Genomic DNA, 25,557 nt, shown 5'->3' with positions numbered 1-25,557 from the left:
GCCTCAGCAAGTGTCAACATTGGCCAGTTGGAGCATCAGCTGATATTATCAGTGGATCCCTGGAGGATTCGACAGATTTTAATTGAATTACATGGAATGACATCAGAGCGCCAGTTCTGGACTGTGTCTAATAAGGTAAGAAATTCCCTGTCAAGAACAGATAAGGCCCCGGTTGGTGTGGCTCAGTGGACTAAGCATTGGACTGGGAACTGAAAGGTCAGCAGTTTGATTCCTGGTCAGGGCACATGTCTGGGTTGTAGGCCAGGTCGCTGATTGGGACAAATGATCCATGTTTCTCTCCCTTTCTCCCTCATTTCCCCTTCTCTCTAAATAATAAGCAAAAGCTTTAAAAGAATTTTTTTAAAAAGTGAACAATTCAGTAGCATTAAAAAAAAGAGGTAAGAAAATGACCCTTGTTTTCTGATATAGTTTAATAGAAGAGTTGTTGCCTGAACTTTTTGAGAATAAGGACTCCTTTTTTTAGTCAATAATTTTAGGACCTTCACATGACAGTAATTGCATTTTGAACATCCATTGACAGAAATAAAAAATGTCAAAAAAGATACTATTAAATCAGTAACTTCTAACAGTAAGTTTATATTCCACTTTTTGTTACAGCATCTGTATACACTTTAAATATAGTTGTAATTATATGTAAGGTATAATACAGTTGTAAGGTATATTTTTTATGCAGTCTAGCTAATACTTGCTATGTGCTTCATAGAGTACTTGTGTTGTTTTTTTTTAATACCTTCTTAAGGTCTAAAGCCTATAGCTTGGAACTAGTGCATTAAAACTTCTTTATAGGCATGTTTGTCTTTAGATACTCATTTAGAAACACCCATCTAGGCAGAACAAGTGCCCTGACCCTCTCCAGCCCTCCCACAAAGTTAGACCCTGGGATCCCCCAGGGCTTGCCTGCCTGCCTGCCTGCCTGCCTGCCATGGCTGACAAGGGAGAAGCCTTTGATGATGCAGTAGAAGAACATGTGATCAGTGAAGAGTATAAAACATGGAAAAAGAACATCCCTTTTCTTTATGATTTGGTGATGACCCATGCTCTGGAGTGGCCCAGCGTAACTGCACAGTGGCTTCCAGGTGTAACCAGCCCAGAAGGGAAACATTTCAGCATTTGTTGACTTGTCCTGGGACATACACATTGGATGAACAAAACTGCCTTGTGATAGCCAGTGTGCAGCTTCTTAATGACGATGCTCAGTTGGATGCTTCATGACATGTCAGTGAGAAAGGAGAACTTGGAGGTTTGGGCTCTGTTAGTAGGAAAATTGAAATAGAAATCAAGATCAGCCATGAAAGAGCAGTAAACAGGTTATATTATATGCCAGAGAACCCTTGCATGTTATGTTCTTGTTTCTGACTATACAAAACATGCTTCTAAACCAGATCCTTCTGGACAGTGCAACCCAGACTTGCATCTTCATGGACCTCAGAAGGAAGGCTATGGGCTTTCTTGGAAACCAAATCTCACTGGGCACTTACTTAGTGCTTCAGAGGACCACACCAACTTCCTCTGGGACATCAGTGCTGTTCTAAAGGAAGGAAAAGTTGTGGCTGTGAAGACCATCTTACAGGGCACCAGCAGTAGCAGGAGATATTTCCTGGCATCTGTTCCATGAGTCTCTGTTTGGGTCATTTCCTCGTGATGAGAAACTTATGATCTGGGACACTCATTCAGTCAATACTTCCATATGAAGCCACTCAGTTGATGCTTAGACTTCTAGAGTATACTACCTTTTGTTCCTTGTAGTGAGTTCATTCTTGCCACAGGGTCAGCTGTTAAGACGGTTGGCCTTGTGGGATCTGAGAAATTGGAAACTTAAGTTGCATTCCTTTGAATAAAATAGGATGAAATATTCCAGGTTCAGTGATTGCCTCACAACGAGAGGCTTTCAGTGGTACTGATCGCAGACTCAATGTCTGGGATTTAAGTAAAATTGGAGAGGAACCCTGGAAGATGCAGAAGATGGGCCACTAGAGATGTTAATTCATGGTGGTCACACTGCCAAGATACCTGATTTCTCCTGGAATCCCAAGGTAATATGCAAGTGTGGCAAATGGCAAGGAACACGTAGTGATGAGGACCCTGAAGGAAGTGTGACTCCAAAAGAACAGGGGTGTGCACTTGTGATTTTAGACTCCCTTTTAGTCTCCTCTCCACCCCCGGATTATTCAGCTATCCCTCTATAATAGTTCCATCAACAGTGCTGTTAGCCCAAGGGTGTTTTCTAAATATTAACTGGGGGACTTGGTTCAGCAAAGCCACAGACTTACATTTAAATTTTCTTGGCCCTGGCTGGTGGGGGGGATGGGGGGAGGAGGAGGGGAGAGAGGCAATTGATGTTTCTCTCCCTCTCTCCTTCCCTTCCCCTATAAAGATAAATAAATAAAATATTTAAAAAAAATAAATAAATAAATTTTCTTTAGGTATTTTCTAGTAACAAAGCTTTAAAGAAAGGGCAATATTGTGAGTGCTTATTTTATTTTTCTTATGTTACATCCCTAAGATCTTCAGACTCATTTTTAAGAAAAGGCTAGAAGTAAGTAAGGAATAGAACCAAGTGAGGTAAGTGTCCGAGCCATGAAGTATAAGGACTGCAAGATGTCATTTTTACTCAGAAATTAGTGGAGATGGAAGTCATATAAATTCCTACTCTAAACTCTTCACACCTGACTTCTGTGATGTACATTTTCCTCTGTAGACCAGTCTCCTCTCAGTTTCTTAAAGTCAGAACTCCATGTTTTTCTTTCCCCTTATATTTTCCTTTGTTAGTGTATTTCTGAAGCTCTTTTTATATTCTTTCTTTCTTTTCTGTGAAATGGTTTTTTAAAAAATCTTGGGACCATGAAGTTGTAGAGGAGTATGTTTTTACCTGACAGTTACACCACAGATCGACTGTCAAGTTGAAAAGAGTGAATCGATAGCTTGCATTTATTTTTGAAATTAAATTAATCCTGGATTAAAAAAAGAACAGCAACAACATCCAAACCCCCAGCTAATGTATTTGCTTGTTTCTGAGGTTATTTAAAAGCTTTCCAGCATTGAAGTGCAAATGAAAATAGCTTTTAAAACACCATTTCAGTGGAATGTAGCTAGAAATATAGGGGGGAAAGCCCACACATGGAGAAGAAATTAAAGTATTTTGGGAGTGCTTCCAATGACTGTACACTCCTCCTCTGCTGAAAATGTGGTAAAAAAGCAGTCAGACATGTATGTCTATTTCATGGGATTTGAACATGCAAGTGCAGTGAAGCAGAAAATTGCTGTGAACATTAGTTGGCCTTCATTAGTACTGACATTGGTATTAGTGTTCATTTTTATAGATGAGGAAGTATGGCATAATATTTAAGAGGGAGTTCTGATACTGATTGCCTGCGTTTAAAGCTCAGTTCTGTACTTATTATCTGTATAATCTTGAGCAAATTATTTAACATCTGTGTACCTCAGTTTTTCATCTATAAAAGGGGGATAACTACCTACTTCGTTGTATTGTGAATATTACATAAGTTAGTTCATACGCCGTTTTGTTTTATTCCTTTTTTTCTATATCCTTTAGAAACTTCCACTCAATTTAAATATTTATTACTGGCTCATCATATTTTAATTTTGATTAGCATTTCATTATAGTTGTCTTTTTTTTAATGACCTTTGAATGAGTCTTTAAATGTAATTGAAGATTATTGAAAGATTCTCGTCTAGATTTGGCTTTCTCTAAGTGTGTATATGTATATATTTTTATTTCTTCTAGTGGGAAGTACCTTCTGTCTATAGTGGTGTTATCCTTGGAATTAAAGATAGTCTAACAAGGGATTTGGTGTATATCCTCATGGCCAAAGGTTTACACTGCAGTACTGTTAAGGTGAGTGAAAGTGGACATCAACCGTGGTTAAGAATATGCTGTACTGTCCTGGCCAGGTGACTTGGTTGGAGCATCGTCCCATGCACCAAAACACTGCAGGTTCAATTCCTGGTCACAACACACACCTAAGTTGCTGGTCAGGGTATGTATGGGAGGCAAGGGATCGATGTTTCTCTCTCACATCGATATTTCTCTCCCTCTAAAATTAGTTAAAAAACCATCTCCTCAGATGAAGATTTTTAAAAAATAAAAGAATATACTAATTTTAATACCAAGGTCAAGAATCGGAATCTGGTATATATTTCATTTTTAAAAATTTAAATCCTTATCTGAAGATATGTTTATTGATTTTAGAGAGAGAAAGGGAGGGAGGGAGAGAGAAACATCGATGGGTTGCCTCCTTACTTCTTCCAGTGAAGGATCGAGCCTGCAGTGGCGTACAGGACAGTGCTCCAACTAACTGAGCCTCCCGGCTGGCGCTGTTATGTTTTCCTGGTTTTAAAATGATAATCATAGGCTTAAAACAATATTTGAAAATGTATTTTGGTTCTTTTTTGCTTTACCCTCTTAAGTGTACCAGACTGGTCTTGGACATACGGATAATGCTCTATTCCTTTTTAAATATCTAGAGGATATGAAAAGTCATTGTTTGTATCCTTTAGGATTTATTTATTAAAGATTGTGTTCCAAGCTGTGAAAACAAAATCTGTTAAAATTACTTTCGTAACTTATTTATGTAAGGAGCTAGCAATCTATTTGGAAAGATGAGGCATAGATGAGATGTTGAATGATGTAAGACAGTATAATTGCACAACTAATAGTACAGTAAATTCTATAGGAAGGTTGAGGATAGCATTTGGAAGGCAGAAATCCTGTGCTAAACTTGAGGCATAAGTAAGTTAGCTAGATGAAGAGGTTGATGCCATGAGGAAAAGCTCAAAGGTAAGAGATAGGACGGTATGGGAGTAGAATGGAAATAGTGTGCAGATACCTATTATGTGAGGTGAGGCAGGTAATGAGACTTGTAATAGGTGAAGTTTATAATAGGGAGCATTTGGAACTCATTGGGAACTTTTCTCCTCCTCCTCCTAAAATAACTAACGTTTACTGGGCTCAGAGCCTGTTCTGCAATTTTCATATTCATTTTTTCTTCAAAAAAAAAACACCCCAAACCCCAACTGTGCAGAAGGTGTTTTTCTCATTTTTGTAGGTGAGAAATCAGAGACTCAGGCATTAAATTGTGCAAGGTCACATAGCTAGTAAGTGGCACAAGTGCTAGAAAGGATAGAAGAAAACATATTAGATAAATCTTTGAGAGGTAAAATCTAGAATTGATTGCTAAATGATTTGCTGCGGAAGGCAAGAGGAAGAAAAAAAAGGGTTGAGGATGATCCTCAGATTTCTGCTTTGGGTGTCAGAAAACAAACGGAATGTCAAGAAGTTAATATGCAAAGACAAACATTTTTGAAGGGCAGATTATGAGGTCATTTTCACAGTATTTAATTTGGGCTTGTAATTGGACACATGAGCCTGAAGCTTAGGTGGTGGTCAGGGCTGGAGATAACAGATTTGGGAGTCAACTAAGATCACCCAGGGAGAATCACCCTTGTACTACAGGGCCGGGGGAGGGGTGTGTGCAACATTGGGTCCAAGAAAGAGTGGAGTGATGGGTGTGGGGACCAGGTCCATGAGGAGTCATAATAGAGAATGTCTAGAAGTTGTTCAGTAAGGTAACTGAAAATGGTTCAGTAGATTGGACTGAACTACAGTAGTAGTCTTTGTTTAGTGAGCTGTTTCTTCATTACGATGGGGGGGGGGGTAGAAGCCAGATTGTAGGACTGTAGGAGGCCTGTGGGAAGAGTAATGAGGGAAGACTACTCTTTGGAAAAATTAGGCAGAGGCTTAGATTGTAGCTGATTTGATTTATTAGCCAATTGTGTAGATTAATAGTGTTATGTGCAAAGATTTTAGAGTGTGGAACCTTGCTGAAGGATGTAAGGTCTAATTCTGAATACATCTAGGTGGATGGAAAAGCTTGCTTATCATGAAATTTTATACCTGTATTATATATCCATGTAAAACATATAATTTATGTTAAAACTTTTGTAATTTATGTAAAACTTGTTTAGTAACATGGCATGTTTTATATTGATTATTCGGTTTTTAAAAATTTACGAAAGAATTATTAGAATAAGTCAACAATGTAGAGATGTTAAAGAACAAGATAATTTAGCCTCACTCCTTGAGATGATCATTGTTAATAATTTGAATTAATTTTTCTCTTTGCTCTCTGCTCATAAAATTATGTATTTCTTTGACTGAAGAGGAAAGGTGATCCAGGCTATTTTGTTATTTTTTTTAATAGGACTTTTCTCATGCTAAACAGCTATTTGCTGCTTGTTTGGAGTTGGTAACAGAGTTCTCACCAAAACTTCGTCAGGTCATGCTGAATGAGATGCTGCTTTTGGATATTTATACACATGAAGCTGGAACAGGGCAATCAGGAGAGAGACCTCCCTCTGATCTTATTAGTAGGGTGCGGGGGTATCTGGAGATGAGGCTTCCCGGTAAGACTTTCACAAGGCTACATTTCATAAATTCATTACTCAAGTAACTGTGGGAAAAGTCTAAAAGACTATTTACTTGACTTTTTACCATCTGTAAAAATGGTATTTCTCTCCTAAAACAAAATTCAGATACAGACTTCACTTGAGAACATGGGGAAAATGGAGGAAACTATTCATTTCCTAAGATTGCTATGACCAAGTATCACAGACAGATGATTTAAAACCATGAAATTGAGTCTCTCATAGTTTGGAGACTAGACGTCCAAAATCAAGGTGTCCGCATGGCCATGCTCCTTCTGATAGCTCTAGGGAAGAATCCTTCCTTGCCTCTTCGTAGCTTGTAGCTTTGTCACGCAGACCTTTGCCTCTTTCTTCACATGGCATTCTTGTGTATGTGTGTCTTGTCTTCTTATAAGGCGCCAGTAATGGGACTCGAGGGTCTGTCCTAATGCACCGTGACCTTAACTGAGTACATGTGCAAAGACCCTATATCTAAGGTCACTTTCTGAGGTTTCAGGTGGATGTGAATGTTGAAGGGTCACTACAGAAACTACATTGCAGTTTGAAGATACTTAGTTAAAACAGTGTCCTTGAAGGAACACGTTGAAGGGTTATTTCCTCTTTATCGTCATGGAAAGCCCTCGCAGTGATTGCCACTGGGTCAGCAATTCACTTATGGTCACTTTAGACCTTGGGTGTCCAATTCTAAATGTAAATATCTTACTATGAAAAGGAGCTTATGTAAAGTATCCCCTGTTATAAATCTTGCTTAGTTAAAGCAGTTTCTTAATTTTACTTTTAAAATTTTACATGTTTCAATAATAGAGTATTTAGAGCAGTTAAATCATACTGTACACATTTAATGTTGTAAACAGTAAAACTGAAGTGTAAAGGCAGGTACTGATAATGCGCTAGAATAGAAATGGCTGCTGGTCCTCTGGTGTCTTTTGAATTAATTTAATTATTATTACATTTTAATTAATAGCAGAAATTACAACATTTTATCACTCAATGGATAGGATACTATTTTTTAAAAGATTTTATTTATTTATTTTTAGAGGGGAAGGGAAGGAGAGAGGGAGAGAAACATTAGTGTGTGGTTGCTTCTCGCACACCCTGCACTGAGGACCTGGCCTGTAACCCAGGCATGTATCCTGACTGGGAGTCGAACCGCGCAGTTGTTTGGTTCGCAGGCCTGTGCTCAATCCACTGAGCTACACCAGACAGGGCTGGATAGAATACTTTTGAGCTTTAATAAATCAGTGCCCTTCAGTATCATGAAAATTGGTCTTATATGCTGGCACTGAACTGTTGACTGACATTTGCTACTGTGTGTATGTGTTCTGGTAAAGGGTTGGGTTTTCCCTAAATGGTTTCTCAAAAATTAAAAGCAAAAGAAATTGAAAAAACCTAACATTTATTGAATGCTAACTGCATGTCAGATATTATTCTAAGAGCCTAGGTGCATAACTCGTTTAGTCTTCGTGGCAGCTCTGTGAAGTAACTAGTTATTATTCCCATTTTGTAAATCAGGAAACTGAGGTGCAGAGAGGATAAGGAATTTGGACAAAGTCATGCAGTTATTTGAATCCGTCAGCCCAGCTTAAGGCTGTGTTCTTACTCTTTGGAATGGCTGGAAATGCCTCTAAATAATTATAGTATATCAGGCATTTAATTATACCTTATGGCATTTGAATTGGAGTTCATGTTACTTTTTTTGGTCTCAGACTCATAGCTATGCACATAATTTGTGTAAATTCCTAGCTGCTTGTTTAGCTACTTGTCTCATAGCTTGTGTTAGAAACAGTGTTTATAATGAGAAGGAAAGGATGTAATGGGTTGTTAGGAGGAATTAAAAAAAACTTTTCCCCCACAGGCACAGTTCCTTGTCTTTGACTTTGACTGAGCCTCAGTTCCAGACTAACTTACCTGAGCGAGGCATAGTCTCCTGGCCCCAACGCTCTCCCGGGTCTGCACTCCAGTACCACTGTGTGAGGTGCAGGTGGGAGGATGGTCTTTCCGTGGGTTAGAATTGGGGGAAGCGTGTAAAGGTGTCTTCTGCCACCTTCTCCTCCCTCTTTTATTTTTCTAATCAAGATTTTATTGATTGTTTTGAGGATAAGTACACAGACATTTCAATTTGTAGACTTCTCTTAACACACATACCAGAAACCTAAAAAAGTCATGTAGTTGTGATTTTTTTCTAGTTCAGTAACTTTCCAGCTTAAAATTTGGAGGCTAATTTTCATTAATAGAATATCAAGTACCAGTATCTTTCAATGTTGATATGCTACTATAACAAAGTCCCACTAATTCACAACTTACCATAATCAGATTTTCAGTCTTTCACAGCATACTTAAAAAGTTGTTAGGAAAAAACTGGGCTGCTACACCAAAGATGTTACAGAGTGCGCAAAATTCTGACAGGGAGAGCCAGCGTCAAGGAGTGGTTTTCTTTAGGAAATAGTTTTAGCAAAAACATGCTAATAGAAGTAATTTAAGATGTACCAGATATATTAAATGCATGACTGACTCCCAATTGCCATTTTTTAATACTTTGTATTATAGGACATTAAAAACTACCCCCATCTGTGGAATGTTAAGCTTATATCTAAGACAGGGTCTCCCATATTCAATATGCCACTATTTTCTGGTTGTACCAAAAAATAAATGAGTAAATGATTTCACCTCTTTTAAAAAGGCATTTACACTTAAAAAATGGGATGTGAAATCACCTCCTTAAAAATATTTCCAGAGCTACTAAAAAACTTGTATTTACAAAACGGTTGATAAAAATATTACTAAAAAAAAAGATTTTATTTATTTATTTTCAGAGAGGGGAAGAGAGGGAGGGGAAGATCAATGAGTGGTTGCTTTTCACATGCCCCTACTGGGGACTTGGCCCACAACCCAGGCATGTGCCCTGACTGGGAATCGAACCGTGATCCTTTGGTTCACAGGCCCGTGCTCAGTCCACTGAGCTACACCAGCCAGGGCTGATTGCTTTTTTTTTTTAAACTTTGTTTCTGCTTTTTCAGGAGCATGTTTAGCCAGCAGCCTCCTGGATCTCCTCTTGGGCATCTCAGTGGTGGGGCAGACACAGGTGCCTGCGGCCACAGTGCTTGCTGAGACCCTTTGTGAAGCTGGGCTGCCTGGCCACTCCTGCTTCTCAAGAAGCTACTCCTCCCTCCCTTATAAAGGAAAAAAAAAATGTTCCCTGGTGATACTGGCCAATTTTGAATGAGTTAGATGCATGCCCTCTATGGAACACAGAAGGAAATTCTCTTTTACATTGATTGACCTGGCTTTTCTTATCAGGAATAAGAAGTGATCTTAACTGACAACAGATCCAACCTTTCAGTTATAATGTAATTAAAAGCTGCAGATGAATTATTCTATTATTATCTCTTTTGGGAGAGATCCCTTAACTTTTAATACCTTTGTATTAAAAGGTAGCTTTCTGTTGAAACACTTGTCCTTGTTATGTTCCTTGAAGTTCAGCAGAATTGAATGTTGGGCCTGCTGTGGCTATCTGTTACAGTGTGTGACTCTATACTTATTGATAATGAATAATTGTATTGCAGATGCTTAAAGGGAATTTTACTTTTCAGATCACTGCCTCTCAGGCTGTATCAGTACTCCAGTCTCTAGGTTCTGATTCATTTTTAAGAGCCATGGTTGTGTTACTGATGGGGAGTGCCCATTACACAGGTCAAACACAGGAGCCAATTGCTGTGTAGCCTTCCTTTGGCAAACCGTATGGGACCCAGTGACATGCATGCATTTGGGGTACTAATTCCACTGTCTTCATTCACTTTTTAAGAAGATAATTTAAATAATGTATTTTTATTTTGCTGTGTTCTGTGCTGCTTTTTGTCATCTCAGATCCTTTTCAAAAATAAGATGAAATATAAACAGATTAAGTAGCCACAGGCACAGTCTTTTTAGAAAGACTGAAAAATATAGTCACATAGGTTTCATATCACTTCCCATTTAAAGTTGTAACATTGTTCTATAGCAGTCATTGGGATTTCTTTTTTGCTGCAGCACATTAAAACTTGAATATTATATACTTTGAGCTATAAAAATTCACATTGAATATTAAGGTACATTTAATTTTCAAAGGAAATGTTTAGAACAGTTGTTTCTGGCATAGTAATATATTTCAGAAGAGTGTATGACTTCCCTGTTTATTACATTTTAATCAGAAAAATTATTAAAATGATAGATTTATTATATTTTTACCATATGGTTTAGCTATTACTGTTGTTTAAAAGTACTAAAAGTTTATACGGTACCATTTTGTACTTGCTTCATTTGTGTGTTTATTCTCTGATGCTCATTTGAATGATAAATATTCATAGACTGTTGAACATCTGAGGTGTTCTTAAAAGCATACTTTTATTGATTAATACTGGGGACCATGGCACTCTATATGGAAACCTTAAACTTTATAGAGAAAAGTGTAAAATATTAGTATGTTTCTATTTTTCACCCACAACAGTTGTTTTTAATATGTTTAACTGAACTTTGAGTAAATTTTGCTGTTCTCAAGTTATGATGGTCATTCCAGCTCTTTTCATTTTTGCTTTTTAGATATTCCTCTTCGTCAAGTTATTGCTGAGGAGTGTGTTGCTTTTATGTTAAACTGGAAGGAAAATGAATACCTTACACTTCAAGTTCCTGCCTTTCTGCTGCAGAATAATCCATATGTAAAGGTAATTCATGTTTAATATAAATGAAAGAATTACCCAGGTGGAATTATTGGGCCTATTTTTCTCTTTCTTTTTTTCTCCGAATTCTCACCCAAGGGCATGAGAGAGAGGGGAAGGTAGGGAGAGAGGAACACAGAGACTACTGTGAGAGAGAAATATCAATTGGTTGCTTCTCGTACACACCCCGATGGCTGACCAAACCCACAACACTTGCCTTGACCAGTTTATGGGGTGACGCCCCAACCAACTGAGCCACATCAGCCAGGACCCTAATTGTTTTATTTTAGTTGTATACTACTTAAGCAAATTTCTGGGATACAGTTTAAGGTTGGACAGACGTTCATTGGTTTCTAGTTTAAAATCGTTTTTTGATAATTCAGGCACTTGAGTTTACCTTCTCTAATCTTTTTTTCTAATACCCTATGGTTCAATGAGAATGCAAGCAGAAATTTTGTAGTTAACAGATAAAATTTTGGTATAATCCTAAGCTAATGAGAGGTGAGCCAGGTTTTCTTGCTTTGAATGAGAACATCAGACTGTAGTATGAAAGCTCTGGAATACACACTTAAATTGGTGGTGCCTGGTTTTCATGTGAGCACCTTACCCTTCTGTAGAGTCTTTTTACTTCTGTAAGTTTGATGTGCCTGATTCTTTTTTTAAAAAATATTTTATTTATTTATTCTTAGAGAGAGGGGAATGAAAAGAGAAAGAGGGAGAGAAACATCAGTGTGTAGTTGCCTCTTGAGTGCCCCCTACTGGGGGCCTAGCCTGAAACCCAGTCATGTTACCTGACTGGAAATCAAACTGGTGACCCTTTGGTTCACAGGTCAGCATTCAGTCCACTGAGCCACACCAGCCAGGGCATGCCTGATTCTTATTAGTGTACATGTTTGTTATTAGTAGTTACACCCATGTGAGGGTTCACTGAACTGCCTATAAGTTGTTTATTCTCCTTCCTTGATTATCTTCCTTGTATAACCGAAAGTGCTTCTAGATGGAGACATCAGAAATAAAGAGGGACTAGAGGTTTTCCCTAAGATTCTTCTTTCTTTCATGTGTTAATATTACGTATACTCTAATTTGCAGTGAGCTTTTTGTCCTTTCCGGTTTTGTTGTTAAAAAAAAAACAAGAAGAGTCCTGGCCAGGCGGCTCAGTTGGCTGGATCATTGTCCCTGTGTGCTGAGGTTGTGGGTTTTATCCCTGGGTAGGGCACACACAAGAGTCAGCCAACGAATGCATTAATAAGTAGAAACATAAATCAGTCTCTTTCTGTCTCTCATCAATAAATAAAAGCTTAAAGGTCTTAAAGAAAAACATTAAGTGGATGTAATATTTTTTGGTGTACATTGATCCTTTAGATTTCCTTATTCTTTTTTTATTGTTCATATTACCTTTTGTTATTCATCTTCCCTTATCTCATTTCTAGTATATATTTTATGGTTATCTGGGAACTCTTGGAAGACTATACCATTTTCTTACTTTTGTCTTTGGTTATTTGTTTTCTTATTTCATGCTTTTAAAAAACTGAGCTCATTTCACTTTAACCTTTTGAAGATTTATTGGTTTGTTTTGCCCTCCTTTTTGTTTTTTTTACAATTGTTCATAAAAATTTATCGTATGTCCTCCTTCTCTTGGAAATTCTCTTGGAATTTTAGGCACTGGATTATATCTGTTTTCCTAGTGAACTTTCTGAGCTACGAGTTTGTAATATCTAGGGTTATTCCTAACATTCTCTTTTTAGTCTTCAGTTATCTTTCAGATGAGAGAAACATTTTTGTTCCAAGACCGTAATTTCCACTTAGAATTGTAACTTGTTGCTCAGTTGTAAGGCAGTGTAGTAGCTTCTCTCTTCGCTTCTGAATGTGGTCAGTTCCGTGGAGCTGTGTGCCAGGAGGGCTGGGTGCATGCTTGAGAGCGTGTAAAGTGGAAGGGCACAGGTATTGAGTTGGAGGGTGTCTGATGTTGGGCTAGATTTTCTGGCCCAGGCAGAGGAAGATGGATGGTGATCTTGCCTAGAGTCCCTGAGGTAGATCATTGCCTTTCTTGGGTTAGAGTTTTGTGAATTCCTTTCCCTAGTTGGCCCCTTGCTCCCTTGTTAATGTCGGGAGAAAGAAATCAGAGAAAGAAGTCTAAAGTGAGGGACTGTATTTTGAAAACAGTGGAGCAGTTAGTAACTTTGAATTTGGTGTGCAGGAGAAAGTCTGGGAGGATATTAACAGTTATTATTTCTGGGTATTGGGATTTTAGCTGATTTTAATCAATACCATTTTCCATCCTGTTACGTATTTTCTAATTTATTTGAATACCTAGTATGTAATCACAAAAAACAAAGGAAAAAAATCTTAAGCGTGTGACTAAAATATGACTTTTTGAGATAATACAAAACTGTCCACTCTCCTCCTTGGAGTAGGGTGGGAGGCAATGTGTAGTGCATTGGAAAGTTTGCAGGATTTATGGGCACCTGGGTTATAAAAGAGGAAAAGGGTTTGGTGGTGGTAGTGTAAGGTAAAGACCAAAGTTATTAATATGGCTTATAAGACCTATTAAAGTGCAGGAACTTCTCCTTTTCCTCTCCCTTGCTCCTTTTTAAAAAATCTTCACCTGAGAATATGTTTATTGATTTTAGACAGGGAGAGAGATAGACATCCATGTGAGAGAGAAACATCCATCAGTTGCCTACCACATATACCCCGACTGGGGATCAAATCCACAATGTAGGTATGTGCCCTGACTGGGAATCGAACCCACAACCTTTTGGTGTATGGGACAGTGCTCCAACCAACCGAGCCACCTGCCTAGTGCTTCCCTACCCCCTCCTGTCACGCCAGCTCTGCAGGCACTACTGGAGTACTCTCAGGTCTCCGTGCACATCATGCTTTCTCACGTTGCTGCACTCGTGCATGTGCCGTTTGTTTGCTTAGCTGGATGCCCTTCCTACCTTTGCCTCTTTATACTGTTTCTTTGAAGCTTTCCTATATTCCTTTCTCTACAAACAAACAAATCACTTTTTCTTTTGTTATCTTTGTACTTGTCTCGTTACCGTTGTACTGTGGTCATATTTCTTCTATTGTGCTTATACTGTACAATAAATTATTTGTTCATTTGTCTTCCCTATAAAACAGTGAGCTTCTTGAAAATAGTTGATTTTTACACCCTCAGGGCTTTACCTGATACTCAGCATGTAATAGATGCTCAGGAATGTTTGTGGAATTCAGGTGACTTGGGGCCTAAGTCAATTGAATTGATATATTCTCACTTTTAAGTAAACTTACTTAATGTAGCAACCTTCACTCAAGGGTGTGGTCCCTGACAACAGAAACTGAATGGGAGGTGGGCAGCCACAGTAGCTCCACATTGCACTGCAGTACATAGCTGCGCATGTAGTAGTCCTTGTGGTCGAAGAAGACTGCGTTCACTAGGTCTGCAGGACGGCATGTTCCACCATGGACCGTTGACCTCCATTCACATGGCAGAGCCAGCGTTTTGACATCGTTTGCTCTAGCTTTATGAAGCACCTGTGTTCTTGTAAATTATTTTAGGTATCGTCATAGAGTTGTATTATGTAGGAGAGTGGCCTTGAGGCTGCAATGAAGTATTTAGGGATGAAATGTTGTGTCTGCAACTTTAATATAGTTTAACAGCCCTGGCTGGTGTAGCTCAGTGGGTTGAGCGTGGGCTGCGAACTAAAGTGTTGCTGGTTCAATTCCCAGTCCGGGCACATGCCTGGGTTGCAGGCCAAGTCCCCACTTGGGGGCACACCAGAGGCAACCACACACTGATTTGTCTCTCCCTTTCTCCTTCCCTTCTTCTCTCTCTAAATATAAATTTTTTTAAATCTTAAAAAAATTTAACAAACAATATGTGTAGATAGCTATGTAAAGCAAATATGGCAGAATATTCACCATTAGTCAAGTATACAGGTGTTTATCAAAATATTCTTTTAAATTTTTTGTTTAATTTTTTATTATAAAAATTTGTGGGAGGAGCATGAATTTTCATCTTTGTCATCATACTACCTCCTTCTTAAAGATGCCACCTTAAGCAGTGGGACCCCATTATTAATCTTTTTTAGGTCCAGTTAGGGACCTGGGGTTTCCTGATAGAACTGAAATTATTCTTGCCATTTCACTCTCTAATAGAGCAGGGATGTATAAGATTTAATAAGAACAAGGTGTAGGGGGCCCGTTCTTGCTTTGAAATTATAGAGGAAAAGAAATGCTGAATTTGGTATTAGCCTGACTTTTTTCTCTGTATTTTGGGCCTGTCTTTTCTCTGCTGTGTGCTTTCAGCCCTTTCACTCTTTTATTATTTATGGGTCCTTCCTACATCTTTGGTCCTTAAGTGGCCTTAATCCTAATCAGTCACTTCCAGTAATCTGTTCTTCTTTGTCCTTCCTTAATTTTGCCTCCTCTCGTCAGCAGTAGCTATATCCCCAGTTGCTACTTTTTCTTAGAGAAAAGTTGTTCTGAATCTTGTTTTCTGTTCTGCCAACTTCAGTTTCCATATTTTTTCCTCAAGAATTTTTTAATGATTAAGAAAAGTGTGTGTGTGAAGTTTAAGCACTATTTTTAAAAAATAAGTTTTTATTTTTCAATTACAGATGACTTATATTAGTTTCGGGTGTACATCCTAGTGAGTAGACATTACATAACTTAACAAGTGATTATCCTGATAAATCTCACACCCATCTGACATCATACAGTTGTTAGAATATTATTGATTATGTTCCTTATGCTGTACTTATAACCCCATGACTTCTGTAACAACCAGTTAGTGCTTCCTAATCACTTCACCTTTTCCAACCCCCTCCCATCTATCTGGTAACCATCAGAGTGTTCTATGAGTCTGTTTTTGTTCTTGTTTAGTTTTTCTTTAAAGAATTATTGTTTTTAAAGATTTTGTTTATTTTTATAGAGTGGGAAGGGACGGAAAAAGGGAGAGAAACATCAGTGTGCGAGAGACATATCAGTTGATTGTCTCTTGCACGCCCCCATTTTTTAGAGAAAGAAGGGAGGGAGAATGAGAGGAGGAGAAACATCGATCAGTTTGCCTCTCTTATGCACCCCAATTGGAGCTCTGGCTCACAACCCAGGCATGTGCCCTGGCCAGGAATCAAACTGGTGACCTTTGCTTTGTGTGTTGATGTTTAACCAACTGGGCCACATGGGCCAGGGCCTTGTTAATTATTCTTCATTTCAGTTAGCATATCTTTTATTTATAATTGGTCCTTTTTTAATGCTTTTGGGGTTTTCACTAAGTTCAGTTGGTAACCATGTAACCATTGTTTCAAACTCTGCACACAGTAGATTGCTTGTCTCCATTTTGTTTAGTTCTTTTTTAGGTGTTTTGTTCTGTTCTTCCATTTGGGACATGTCTCTTTGTTTCCTCACTTTGGCAACCCGCGTGTGTTTGTTTCTTTGTCTTAGGTAGAGCTGCTAGTCTCCTAGGCTTGGTAAAGTGGCATAATGTGGTAGGTGTTCTGTACGGTCCAGTGGCACAGCCTTCCCCATCACCTAGACTGGTCCTTTGAGGTGTGTCCCCCATGTAGGCTTACTCTTCGGGGAGGACCTCTGCAGCCAAGATATCCCACCCAGTTTTTATACACGTGTGGGTGTGGGACTAGCTTACCCTGCATCTCTTCACCTCCTACCAGTCTTGATGTGGATTCTCCTTTATTCCCTAGTCGTAGGACTTCCATTCAGCCAGGTTTTTGGTAGTTCTGAATGATGGTCATTCTGTAGTTGAGTTGTAATTTTGGTGTGGTTGTGGGCAAAGGTGACTACGTTTTTAACCTTCCCTGCCATCTTGCCTGGAAGGTTTTTAAGCACTATTTTAATCTCCTCTCTGGGTTTTTACCACAGTTAACACACCTTATTTTTTTTTAAGTAGGATTATACTATGTATATATATGGCAACTTAGTTTTTCCCCCACTTAATAAATCATAAGCTTCTTTGCATTTTCTCGATTTGTTCTCATTACGCTATACTTGTTTTTGTTTTCATTAGACTGTAATTGTTTAGAAACAGTGAAGTTTATAATACTGTAAAATCAGAGGATTCTCTTTCCTGAGCAGAGTCAGACCTTTCAGTAGACAGTGAGCTCCAAATTCCTCCGTTGTTGGGTAGAAGGCACAGCTTAAAAGACTGTACTTGGTGTACTTGGCAGTGACACGGTTTCTTTTGAGTGTGCCTTAATGGTAGTACTAACATGTATGATCTTACAGATTATTTCTTGTGTGTTTTCTGTTTTTGCGTGTGTGTGTGTTATAGCTTGGACAGCTTTTAGCAGCTACAATCAAAGAACTTCCAGGCCCTAAAGAAAGCAGACGGACTGCTAAAGACCTTTGGGAAGTGGTTGTTCAGATCTGTAGTGTGTCCAGTCAGCACAAACGCGGAAACGATGGCAGAGTTAGTTTGATAAAGCAGAGGGAATCTACATTAGGTATAATGTATCGGTATGTTTTGATCAGTTTATTTTTTGAGTTATATTATTTATACTATTTGTACTATTTTAAGAACATCTACCACTATCCTTACATATCATAAAGATATGTGAAGTGTAGGAATTCTCCAGTTCTGATATCTGATGGACTTGGCTGACTTGACCACATTTGGAAATACTTTGTTTGTTATTTTAAGAGACTATTGAACATTTAACATAATCAGTGAAACTTTAGAGCTGGATTGTACAGAATATGTCAATGTGATGAAAACAGAAGAAATTTTATCACTGATATGGCAATAGAATATTGTACTGTTTTATACATGCAGAACTGGAGAGTTAGGAATAAATCTTCACCTATAATTTACTTTATTGATTTTATTTTTTATTTCGGATATTTAATGTATATACAATTTTTTTTTTTGTAGGAGTGAATTGCTCTCTTTTATCAAAAAATTACGGGTACGTTTTATTGAAAGTTAATCTAATTACTATTGCTGATTTTCATAGATTATGAGGGGGACCCCCAAAAACCTGGAATTTATTTATTAAAATTGTGTATTCTTACATTTTTGAAACTTCAGTCATCTTCAAAGTACTATCCATTTTATGCAATACATCTATTGAGACTTTTTCCCACTGCTTGAAATAATCTTTGAATTTGTCAGTTTTGATGCCTTTTAGTGCTTCTGCCATTTTTTGTTTCACCTCTTCCACATCAGCATAACGTTTTCCTTTGAGGACTTTTGCCATCTGGGGAAAGCAAAGAGTCTCTTGGGGTGAGATCAGGAGAATAGGGAGGGTGGGGCATGAGGATCATGCCATTTTTTTGGTCAAAAACTGCTGAATACAGCACTGTATGGGCAGGTGGCTCTTTAATCAGCCTGCATGAAATGGGCAAGTGCATTGAAAGAATCTTCCCCCAAAACTTACTGAAATCAAATGCAGCCTCTCACAATAGTGCCAGCTGGTACACTGATACAGATGAGCTCCTAGAACATTCACCTAGCGGGAAAGCCTGTACAATAAGGGGCTCACCCTCCAGAATATAATTCGAGTTTTTTGTGGGGTCCCCTTTGTATAACTATAAAATATTGAGTGCTTAAATGATTATTTAAGTGATTTATTAATGTGCTTCATTGTTGAGTATGGGATAGTCTGAATGGAGAACTTTATTTTGCATTTACTTAAGTATGTTTTGGTGACTTGAAATAGGTATTTTTTAAGTTGTAAAGAAGCCTGCGTGATAGAGCTAGATGTGTGAAGCCTAGCTTTAATTTTGGTTTGATAGTGTTAATATCATGTTTATTGGACATAACCTAGATTTCATTTTTTATTATTTTAAGGAATAAAAGTCATTTTTTTTTAGGTAGCTGGAAGTACTAGTTGGGAAGAGGTTTATTTACTCAGTTTCAGAAATCTTAGGATTTGAGCATTATAAACTCAGACACCTAAATATAATTTTTGTGGAAATTTTGCACCATGATTTCTTCCATATCATTAAAGATAAAGTTGATCTTTACTGTGTTTTAAACTAGATGATAAATTTCATAATTTGGGGGGGAGAAAAATTTGGTATCTCTGGGGTTGATGGGAGAAATATTAAAATACATATAATATTTAAGGATTCTGTGTTTTCTTTCTCATAGGAACCATTGGTTTTGTCTATTATTTTATCACTCTTTGTGAAACTTCATAATGTTCGGGTCAGTATTTCATAATTTCATTTAAAAAATTTTTTGAAAGAAATTTTCATTTAAATCACAGGGGTTTTTTTGTTTGTTTTTTTTAAGGAGGACATTGTGAATGATATTACAGCTGAACACATTTCTATTTGGCCATCCTCCATCCCCAAGTAAGAAGTATTATAGCTTACATTTCATTAAATTATTTCTGTATTTAGAACTATTCTGACTGGTATAAATAACTTTGAGTAACTTGATTAAAAGGCTACAAAGTTAGCATTCTATAGCCAACTTTGTGTTTCTCTATTATAGTGATTATCCGAAAATTATGGATAAGGCATAACTCTGAGAAAGAGCTGAGGTCTACCAGCTTTGGGTAGAGCAGAAGATTTCCAGGTAGTCCTGATGCCTTGTCAGTGTGTAGAATTAGAAAATTGAGGCTAAAAAGAATGACTTTTTATCAGGTTTCTAGTGTATTATCTCCTTTACAACTATCTATATGAAAATATTTTTTAAAAATAATTCTTTGTAGGTCTCATCTAACTCTGTGATTATCAGAGGCTTCCAAACCCTTTTTGTTGCCTTAAGGAGCTCTGTAATGACTTTAAGAAATCTTCACCCTTCCTTTTATCACCTGAGAATCACAATAAGATGATGGGGGAGTATTTTTAGGGGCAAAAAATTATTTTTCTAGAAGAAACCATTTCCATTTTTTCTGTTTCTACTTGTAGTAAGGAACTTCTCATTCAGGAGAGTCCATGTTTATTTCCTTGCAAAAGTTACTTTCTTTTCCTCTCTTCCTCCCAGACTTCTTTCTGCCTGAATGTAGTCCTAGGCCTCATTTTATTGCTCTTAGTGGCATCTGTGAAGAAGAAATAATTTCAATAGGTAAGAAGCAGGCGATAGAAAGAGAGTAATTTGCTTTCATCTCAGTCTTTGAAATTGAAAGCAGTTGTATATCTCATATGGCGATTGGAGGGTCAAAAGTGGGTAGTGACCCTTCCCTCCACTTACTGAGGCTTCTTTTCCAAAGGAGCACCATGCTTTCTGAAGCAAATGTGCATATTCCAGTTTTCCAACTGCAGATTTTACATAAAATTAGTTGAATAGATAGTCCAAGAATTAGGTAGAGATCATTTTTCCTTTTTTTCTTTTTTTAAAATATATTTTATTAATTATGCCATTATAGTTGTTCTGTTTCCCCCCTTCATTCCCATCCACCCTGCACAACCCCTCCCCCACCATTCTTCCCCCTTTAGTTTATGACCACGTATCTCAAGTTCTTTAGATTCCATATTTCCCATACTATTCTTGCCCTCCCCCCATCTATTTTCTACCTACCATCTATGCTACTTATTTTCTGTAACTTCTCCCCCTTCTCCTCCTCCCACTCCCCTGTTGCTAACCCTCCATGTGATCTTCATATCTGTGGTTCTGCTCCTGCTCTAGCTGTCCTCTTAGTTTGCTTTTGTTTTAGGTGTGGTTGTTAATAACTGTGAGTTTGCTGTCCTTTCACTGTTCATCTTTTTTATCTTTTTCTTAGATAAGTCCCTTTAACATTTCATATAATAAGGACTTGGTGATGATGAACTCCTTGAATTTGATCTTATCAGAGAAGCACTTTATCTGTCCTTCCATTCTACATGAAAGCTTTGCTGGATAGATCAATCTTGGATGTAGGTCTTTGGATTTCATGACTTGGAATACTTCTTTCCAGCCCCTTCTTGCCTGTAAGGTCTCTTTTGAAAAATCTGCTGACAGTCTGATGGGAACTCCTTTGTAGGTGACTGTCTTCTTATGTCTCACTGCTTCTAGGATTCTCTCCTTCATTTTAATCTTGGCTAATGTAATGATGATGTGCCTTGGTGTGTTCCTTCTTGGGTCCAACTTCTTTGGGACTCTCTGAGCTTCCTGGATTTCCTGGAAGTCTATTTCCTTTCCCAGATTGGGGAAATTCTCCTTTATTATTTGTTCAAATAAGTTTTCCACTTTTGGCTGTCCCTCTTCCCCTTCTGGTACCCCTATAATTCGGATGTTGGGATTTTAAAGATGTCCTGGAGGTTCCTAAGCCTCTCCTCAATTTTTTGAATTCTTGTTTCTTCATCCTTTTCTGTTTGGTCATTTTTTTCTTCCTTCTGGTCCACTCCTTTGACTTGAGTCCCAGTTTCCTTTCCATTACTATTGGTTTCCTATGTATTTCCCTTCATTTCAATTAGTTTAGCCTTCATATGTTCCTCTAATTTGTGACTAAAATTAACCAGTTCTGTGAGCATCCTGATCACCAGTGTTTTGAACTGTGCATCTGAAAGTTTGGCTATTTCTTCATTGCTTAGATTTATCGGCTCAGGGGTCTGAGTTGTTCTTGAGCCATGTTTTGATCTGTTTGTGCCTGTCACGTATGAGGAGAGGTGCCTTAGTTCACCAGGGTGGGGTGACCCAGGTCACTGGTTTGTGATGCTGTATGTGGGGGCGGGGTCTGAGGGACAATGGCAGTTCCCTCTGCCGCTTCCTGCCTCTGAGGCCTGCGGGGTCCGTCTCACTGCTTGCTCCTTGACTGGTTTATCTGCGCATGAATGTGTGTCTGCGATCAGCCCTCAGTGGGTCCACCACCTTGCACCCTCAGTGGGTCCACCCACGGCTGCTGGCGCACCTGGGTCATGTGTCCGTGTGGGTCCGGTGGATCTTTCCTGCCTGGCCCTGCTCTGCTCCTGGCTCTGCCCCTCTTACCGGTTTGGCTAAAGGGTTCGTTGTTGTCAGACTTTCGTGTAGCTCAATTTCCTGTGGTTTGGCTGCGTTTTTGTTGCTAAAACTTTGTTTTTAAACTTGGTTGTGTGAGAAGACGCAGTGTTTCTACCTACCTCTCCATCTTGGCAGAAGTCCTGGACTTTTTTTTTTTTTTTTTTGTCTTTTTAATTAATGGTTGTCACACCTCTTTGGTGTTACTTTGGCCCTGTCATTAGACTGTAAACCAATGATTGATTTTCAGTGTGTGTTTATTATAAATGAACAGGAAGAATGATTTACTATAGAGGGTCTGAGCCAGACTCCTAGGATTGGAGTCCCAGCCGCTCCACTTATCAGGCATATGACCTTGTGCCAGTTTCCTCATCTGAAAAGTGGGTAGATGAATAGTACTCCTCTCAGAATTGTGAGGATTAAATAAATTAGTACATTTTCTAAGCTAACTGTTTAACATCAGGACTGGCTCACGGTAGGCTTTACTATTATCTTAATGATAAAATGTGATCATTGTGTCTTACTGCTCCAGGGGGATAAAAGCTATCAGCTGTGTTAATTGGGTGCTGGCCAGGTTTTTATCGTCACAGTTCTATCTTCTAACTCTGTATCTCAAGACTTCTGAGTTTAACTAGGCTCAGAGCCGCTGATCCTGCTCCCTACCCTTTTTGATTCCCTTTTTGCTACCAAATGCACTTAAATGGTGCATTGGCCACATCTAGTCCCTAATCCTGTGATGGCCAATGAAGTACCTAATCCAGAGGAGTTAGTTACTCATAGAAGAAGCCACAAGGTGGATTTAAGTATTGTTAGTATTTGAGCTCTTGTTTTCAGTGGCTTCTGGATAATAGAACTTAAAAATCATTTGGGGAAAATTTATGAGTCTGTCTCTTTAATTTTATTACCTGTAAATATGCCTAAAAAGTGGAGCTAGGTGTTTATTTTACCACATTGATATGCTTTTTACTATAAAATATTTGAAGATACTTTTTTAAAACTACTTTTCATTTTTTTTTAAGATTTTATTTTTATTTATTTATCTTTAGAGGGGAAGGGAAGGAGAGAAGGAGAGAAATATCAATGTATGGTTGCCTCTCATGAGTCCCCTGATGGGAACTGGCCTGCAACCCAGGCATGTGCCCTGACTGGGAATCGAACTGTGATTGTGTGGTTTGCAGGCCCATGCTCAATCCACTGAGCTACACCAGCCAGGGCTGAAGATACTTTTTAATAGTAGCTTTTTTTTTGGCATTTTTAGTGGGCAGAAGGAAACAAAAATCACATTGTTTCAACCCCTTATAAAAAGTTAGCTTATCACACTTTCTCAGACTTAGATATTTTGATAGTTTTTATATATTTATTCCTAGTAATATTTAGCATATTTATGATCACCTAAATTTTAGCTGTCTTTTTGTCTTTAATAAATGTGTGTATGGAATTTGAAGTTGTTTCTTAAGATAGAGATTAATGTTCATTGTTTTCCTTTCAGCCTCCAGTCAGTAGACTTTGAAGCTGTAGCAATCACAGTTAAAGAGCTAGTTCGGTACGCCCGCAGTATAAATCCGAACAACCATTCCTGGTTAATCATTCAGGCAGACATTTACTTTGGTAAGTGGGATGTGTGGTTGCTTTGTGTTTTGTTTTCTAGGACTTTTAGAAGTGAAAATAAGTATATTACACATTTTATTACAGTACTAGATTAAACGTGCCTTGTTTTTGACAGATGCCTTCCTAGATAACATTAAGAGTGAAACTCTAATTGTCATATGTATGCATTTTGCTATGTAGAGCCTTTGCTTCAGATGCTTTTTAAAGATTTTACTTATTTTTTATATTATTTTTTAGAGAGAGGGGGAGGAAGAGGGAAAGAAACATGGATGCGTGAGAGATAGATTGATAGGTTGCCTCTTGTACTCCTGAAATTGGGGACCTGGCCAACAACCCAGGCATGTGCCCCAACTGAAAATTGAACTGGTGACCTTTCACTTCATAGGCCGGCACTCAATCCATTGAGCCACACCAGCTAGGGCTGGTTCAGATGCTTTAAATTTTACTACCTTATTGTTGACTACCTTATTTCTGTTTGTTTTTTTTTTAATAGCGTATATTCATCTGGTAAGTTGGTAAAATAGTTTGAAGGAAAGAAGTTAAAATTAGCTTTCAGAATTGCTATTTAAAGGTTCTAAAATCTGTCCAGGTACTCTTCTGTTTTTTGGTTTTTTTAAAAATTTATTTATTTTTAGAGAGAGGAGGAGGTAGGGAAAAAGAGAGGGAGAAAAACGTCTGCGTGTGAGAGAAACATTGATTACTTCTCGAGTTGGTTACTTCTGCAACCCAGGCATGTGCCCTGACCAAGATCTGAACCAACCACATTTAGGTTTGCAAGACAACACCCAACCCACTGAGCCACACCAGTTTGGGCTCTCCAGGCACTCTTGATAATTATTTGTATTGTTGGTAATACATGGATACTGATACATCTTTTCAACTTGATATTTATTATTACACTGGTAAAAAAAATTTCTGACTGGTATCATTTCATGATCAGTTTTTTAGGAGTTGGTTTTTTTAAAGAAAAGTTCTCAAATATTATAAGAGTAGAGAGGATAGTATAGCGAATCCACATGTGTGTGCAATCTCACTCTAAAAGTAATTAACTTATGCCAGTCTCATTTTATCTGGACCCTCACCTACATTATTTCTGTCTCCCACATTATTTTTGAAGCAGATTCCAAATTTTAAAAGTAGTTTAAAAATATAAAGGCAGTTTATCTCAGTGTTGTCCTTGATTAAGTATTATCCCTAGGTCTGTGGTTTGAATATGCTTTTGTCAGCTGGTGAATTAATACCTGACTCTTCACTGTCTGTGTGTTTTTCCAACTGATATGTCTAATGATAGGCAATACTTTATCTCCATTTTCTACTCCAGCAACAAACCAGTACTCAGCAGCTCTTCACTATTACCTCCAGGCGGGAGCTGTATGTTCTGATTTCTTTAATAAGGCTGTACCCCCCGATGTTTATACAGACCAGGTAAGTTGTTTTTATTGGCTTTTTTCCTTGTCTGCTTTTATATGTTCTTTCTGGGTCCCTTTTGGGTGAGTTTTCATTGCCATGTTCATGGTGATGACTCCTAAATTGATTGCTTTAGACAAGATTGTTCTAGAGCCCATAGTCCATTGATGCTTTGGTGTTCCCCAACACCTCAAACTCAGCCTGTCCAAAACTGATTTCAGCCGTTTGCTTTACTAGTCTCTTCTCCTAGTGTCTGCTCCCTCCAAAACAGAGACAAACAAACAGCCCACCAAAGTACCAAACACCTTCGTATAACTGTTTGAGTTGACTAAGCCCAAATCCCGGGTGTCTTGTTCTTTTCTTGACAGACCCTCCCACACCACAAACCACCCAATCAGCATTCAAGGCATGTTGATTCTATCTCTGAACTATCGAATTTTGCTTCTTTTCTGTTGCAATGCATTGCTCTTTCCTCTGGTTTAGTCTACCAGTATCATAATTTAAAATAAATGGCATTTT

At 38.1% G+C, this 25,557-nt stretch overlaps 1 protein-coding gene and 1 pseudogene across 2 annotated transcripts in view; both read left to right on the top strand.

Moving 5' to 3' along the window:
• The window catches only part of INTS8 (integrator complex subunit 8), a 54,250-nt gene that overhangs the window by 20,093 nt on the left and 8,600 nt on the right, over nucleotides 1–25,557 (top strand). For both annotated transcript variants that reach the window (XM_037131072.2, XM_037131073.2), the window contains 10 exons: nucleotides 2–135; nucleotides 3,767–3,877; nucleotides 6,243–6,444; nucleotides 11,041–11,162; nucleotides 17,431–17,615; nucleotides 18,031–18,064; nucleotides 19,252–19,308; nucleotides 19,396–19,457; nucleotides 23,513–23,631; nucleotides 24,953–25,056. In XM_037131072.2, coding sequence (XP_036986967.2) covers nucleotides 2–135; nucleotides 3,767–3,877; nucleotides 6,243–6,444; nucleotides 11,041–11,162; nucleotides 17,431–17,615; nucleotides 18,031–18,064; nucleotides 19,252–19,308; nucleotides 19,396–19,457; nucleotides 23,513–23,631; nucleotides 24,953–25,056 — 1,130 coding nt within the window. The remainder of the gene's footprint in view (nucleotide 1; nucleotides 136–3,766; nucleotides 3,878–6,242; nucleotides 6,445–11,040; nucleotides 11,163–17,430; nucleotides 17,616–18,030; nucleotides 18,065–19,251; nucleotides 19,309–19,395; nucleotides 19,458–23,512; nucleotides 23,632–24,952; nucleotides 25,057–25,557) is intronic.
• Nucleotides 782–2,271, top strand: LOC119038551 (histone-binding protein RBBP4-like; annotated as a pseudogene).

This window comes from Artibeus jamaicensis, unplaced genomic scaffold (assembly GCF_021234435.1).
Source record: "Artibeus jamaicensis isolate MK-2021 breed Jamaican fruit bat unplaced genomic scaffold, CSHL_Jam_final scaffold_916, whole genome shotgun sequence".
Taxonomy (NCBI): Eukaryota; Metazoa; Chordata; class Mammalia; order Chiroptera; family Phyllostomidae; genus Artibeus; species Artibeus jamaicensis.
Note: the sequence above shows the minus strand (reverse complement) of the source record. Positions and strands in the feature narration are given on the sequence as shown.